Source organism: Alosa pseudoharengus, unplaced genomic scaffold (genome assembly GCF_046254945.1).
Source record: "Alosa pseudoharengus isolate Yale_2024_CS ecotype anadromous, Long Island Sound unplaced genomic scaffold, YU_APseudo_1.1 YU_APseudo_1.1_scf_6, whole genome shotgun sequence".
Taxonomy (NCBI): Eukaryota; Metazoa; Chordata; class Actinopteri; order Clupeiformes; family Clupeidae; genus Alosa; species Alosa pseudoharengus.
Genome location: NW_027468848.1, coordinates 3,550,283 through 3,554,621, shown reverse-complemented (window position 1 = coordinate 3,554,621; position 4,339 = coordinate 3,550,283). Strand labels below are relative to the sequence as shown.

Here is a 4,339-nt window from a genome sequence, read left to right as displayed (position 1 = left end):
TTGGGTTGCACTCTGTGCATGTTAAATGCGCTATACAAATAAATCTGACTTGACTTGACTAAGTGATTTATTATGTTCATTTGAATAGAGAGTTTAATTCTAGAACAGCTTAGGCCTATTAAAGTCTTACTTCATTAAGTGATTTAAAGTTTAATTCTAGCACAGCTTAGGCCTATTAAAGTCTTACTTCATTAAGTGATTTATTATGTTCATTTGAATAGAGAGTTTAATTCTAGCACAGCTTAGGCCTATTAAAGTCTTACTTCATTAAGTGATTTATTATGTTCATTTGAATAGAGAGTTTAATTCTAGCACAGCTTAGGCCTATTAAAGTCTTACTTCATTAAGTGATTTATTATGTTCATTTGTATAGAAAGTTTAATTCTAGCACAACTTAGGCCTATTAAAGTCTTACTTCATTAAGTGATTTATTATGTTCATTTGAATAGAGAGTTTAATTTTAGGAGTCGGCCTAAAACGTGAACCTGTCGTCTCAAACCTGATAGGCTACAGACCCCTGGTGGTGACTCAATGCAGGTGCATGTTAAGCAACCTGTTAGTCTGGCACTAATGATGTATAAGTATATACGCTTTTGATCCCGTGAGGGAAATTTGGTCTCTGCATTTATCCCGATCCGTGAAATAGTGAAACACACTCAGCACACAGTGAACACACAGTGAGGTGAAGCACACACTAACCCCGGCACAGTGAGCTGCCTGCTACAACAGCGGCGCTCGGGGAGCAGTAAGGGGTTCTTGCTCAAGGGCACTTCAGCCGTGCCTACTGGTCGGGGTTCGAACCGGCAACCCTCCGGTTACAAGTCCGAAGCGCTAACCAGTTGGCTACGGCCCTATGTTGTAGTTGAACTTTCTTTTTCTTGGTCTCTTAAGTCTTAGGCGCCTTTTCTATTCTGTAGCATTCAATTGCACTACACTAACTGCCATAGCAGAATCTTATCACAATCTAGGCTAAGGGTGCCTATTCCAAACATTAAAATAAAAATATGTTTCTAATGACGTGGGATATGCTTAAGATCCACCTGTATAGGCCCACTAGGCATGAACAACTCCAGATGTTCTTTCAGAGCTTAAAAAAACACAGAGGTTATGCAATAACGTTTAAATCAACTGGAAAGCTCACTATACTGACTGATGTATTGGAGAGATTCATAGTGTCTCCTTCTGGCCAGATCAGAGCCAGGTGTTGGAGACTCACCTGTGGGACCCCCTGCCTCGTCTGCGATGGGGCCCAGGACGGCTGCTGTGTCTGCTGCTGACTGGTCCGCCATCTCCCCCCCTCCCTGCGGTCTGGGGACCTCTGCTGACTGGTCCATCATCTCCCCCCCTCCCTGCGGTCTGGGGACCTCTGCTTCCCCTGTCTCACTCTCTCTCTCCTCTTTCTCAGCTTTCTCTCCATTGTTGCTAACTCCATTTCTCAAACCAGGTGGTTTGTCCAGGTCTGAACCGACGTCTCCTTGCTCTGTTTCAGTCTCTGGGTGTCTGTTTATTCCTCCCGTGTCCTGTTTCTCGTGTCTCTCAACATTATGTTTCTCGTCTCTCTCCCTCAGTGTCTCCTTGGTCTCTTCTAGTCTCTTCTTGTCTCCTTCCTCTCTGTTTCTCTCTTCAGCTGTTTTCGGTCTCCACTGGAGAACTTCTCTCCACATTCTCGTTGTCTGTCTCTGACATGTAAGGTTGTCATGTCTATCATTCTCTATTTGTAATTGCTTTGCATCCAGCTGCCTGCTTAAATCCTCCATCTTGAGATTTCTCCACTTCACCAAGGATTTTTTTCTTAAGCTATCACTGTCCTGCTCACCCATCTCCTGATATGTTGTTTAGGAAATTTCCTCAACATCAACTCTGCATTAGTTTAAAGAGTAGCCTACAAACCACTGACAAAACAACACTTCTACTGGCCATAGACTGTGGCCTTAACTTGCATTTTGGTGCATGGTTACTGTAACTATGTGGAACTAAAACAAAATAATCAAACAAAAATATAAATGGAACAGTGGAATAGAAGTGAACAGTGCCAAATAGACTCGTTATTATAATAATAACGATACACTTTTCCAAACAGATAAACACATCACGAAGGATAATGATGATTTTGGGAAAAAATGCACTTCACACACTAATCTCAAAAGAAGACATCAGTGACTTCGCCCACAAGAAACGAATCTGATAGGCTACTAGCATAGACAGTAAAAGATACTAGCCGTAAAACGAGAACGTCATCAATCTGCGACGATTTTACAGCAGGCATGCACGGATTATGTGAGCTCAGGGTCATTCATTGATAATACTGCACATTTTACATTGCAATAAAATGCAGCGTGTGTTTTCTTCTAAGTTATTTGTGTCCGGCTCATCTTTGGCAATTGGCGTCGGTGTAGGTGCTGTTTTGGTAGGATTTAATACTGACAATGACAGCCGGGGATTTAAGTCACACCGAGGAGTTCTCGAACGGGTCCCTGTCATACCTATCCCAAGTGTTGATGCCGCCTCTGACTTGATACCACATCAGCCAGGTCAGGTAGGGATCTCAAAATCTACTGCTGCCATGAAGTATGGCTTCCCCTCCCTGGCAAACATCAAGACTAGAGAGTCTTACGTGACTTCTTACGACCCCAGGAATAGGACTGCCGCGTGGGTCATAGAGCAACTAAACCCCGAAACACTCACGGGCTCCTCGGACAGGAAATGTTGCGAATTCAAAGAAGATGATTCGGTGCACATTTACCACAGAGCGACTAATGCAGATTACAAAGGAACCGGATTTGACAGAGGACATCTGGCCGCTGCTGCCAATCACAAGTGGAGTCAGAAGGCGATGGACGACACGTTTTACCTGAGTAACGTGTCGCCGCAGGTGAGTTTACATTACAGAAAGCATCAGAGATGGTGGAAAGATCCGTGGATTAAAGCCTAATTTATTTTTTTACATTTTGACACATTTTGACTTGACATTATTCCCATGTGTACCAATACACTTTATCATTCTTACAACTAGAATCCCCATATGAACCAAAATGCATGGAATAACCTGGAGAAATACTGCCGATCACTCTCAAAGCATTACCTGAATGTGTTTGTGTGCACTGGACCACTCTACCTGCCAAGGTAAGACGGGGGGCAGGGCAGGGGCGGGTCTTGGAACTTCGTGATTACTGGATGTTGATGCCTGGCATGAAGTATGAGGCGTATGCTGTGCTGTGCTGTGACAGTCTCTTCTTTCACTTCTTTCCCAGGCAGGAGCCCGACGGTAAGATGTACGTGAAGTACCAGGTGGTGGGCAAGAATCACGTTGCCGTGCCGACGCACTTCTTCAAGGTGCTGATCCTGGAGAAGCCGCGCGGGGAGGTGGAGCTTCGCTCTTACGTCATGCCGAACGCGCCCGTGGACGAGAAGATCCGGCTCGAGCGCTTCCTGGTGCCCATCGAGAGCATCGAGAGGGCGTCCGGCCTGCTGTTCGTCCCCAACATCATGAAGAGGACCAACGTCCTGCAAGCCATCACCATGGGGGGGCGCTCCTGAGCTTGGCCGTCTGAGGAGGAGGTGAGGAGCAGAGAGGAGGTCACTCTGATCAAGATCAAGTCTCCAAACTGGCTACTGAAAATGCTGCACAGCAGCAACTGTGAGCTTTGCTGTCTCTCGAGTCAAATCGTAGACATTATCAAAGTGTTCTCAACAACTTTAGGGCCCACCGTCTGCAAGCACTGTTCACGTGTCAGTCAAAAAGACAAGTATATTTTGTAAAAGGAGGACTTTTAGTTAATTGTTGATGTTTTGTTATCGTCTACTACTGGTCTTGTGCATACCTGTACTCACTCATGAATGTTGAGTTTTTGATGGCAAACTCTTGCGTCCACTGCAGTAGAATCACTGGTCAGCACTCTGGGCTGAAACCTGTAGAGAGCCCACAGGTTGCAGATCACAGGTACTTACTGTATTTGAACATTGCAAGTGATAAGAATGTTGCTATTACAATTCACCCATCAGTGCTCACAAAACAGCAATGATCTCAGGGTTCGGAATCTCAGAAGTCTGATCAACACTGAGCCAGTTTGGCCTCAGAATACCCCGTATGAATTGTACTCTAGTCATGTTACACAAGCATACTGTAGTACCAAAGCCAGACTGCTAGACACACATGATTCTCAAATCAAGAAAGACACTGAAATCTGAAATGACACAAAGAGGGACACTTAACTGATCAGATCACTGGAAGCTCTATGTGACCATGTGAAGATTTGATTTTTGTAAGTATGGTTACATTCGTTATGTAAAAACACTGTCAAAAACTGCACAAATAAAGAGTAACATTGAGGAAATTAAA

General features: G+C 44.4%; 1 protein-coding gene across 1 annotated transcript; it reads left to right on the top strand.

The window, feature by feature from the left end:
* The first annotated feature begins 1,003 nt into the window (after nucleotides 1-1,003).
* endog (endonuclease G) lies at nucleotides 1,004-4,339 on the top strand. The gene is made up of 3 exons (XM_076269756.1): nucleotides 1,004-2,872; nucleotides 3,014-3,123; nucleotides 3,252-4,339. The coding sequence occupies exons 1-3, from the start codon at nucleotides 2,330-2,332 to the stop codon at nucleotides 3,535-3,537; spliced, it is 939 nt and encodes a 312-aa protein (XP_076125871.1). The 5' UTR covers nucleotides 1,004-2,329; the 3' UTR covers nucleotides 3,538-4,339.

Bases quoted from the DNA above. Each gene is read 5' to 3' on its own strand.
- endog (XM_076269756.1), top strand. From the start codon at position 2,330: ATGCAGCGTGTGTTTTCTTCTAAGTTATTTGTGTCCGGCTCATCTTTG. The intron at 2,873-3,013 runs GTGAGTTTACAT...TCTTACAACTAG, and splicing joins TGAGTAACGTGTCGCCGCAG to AATCCCCATATGAACCAAAA. The intron at 3,124-3,251 runs GTAAGACGGGGG...CTTCTTTCCCAG, and splicing joins GGACCACTCTACCTGCCAAG to GCAGGAGCCCGACGGTAAGA.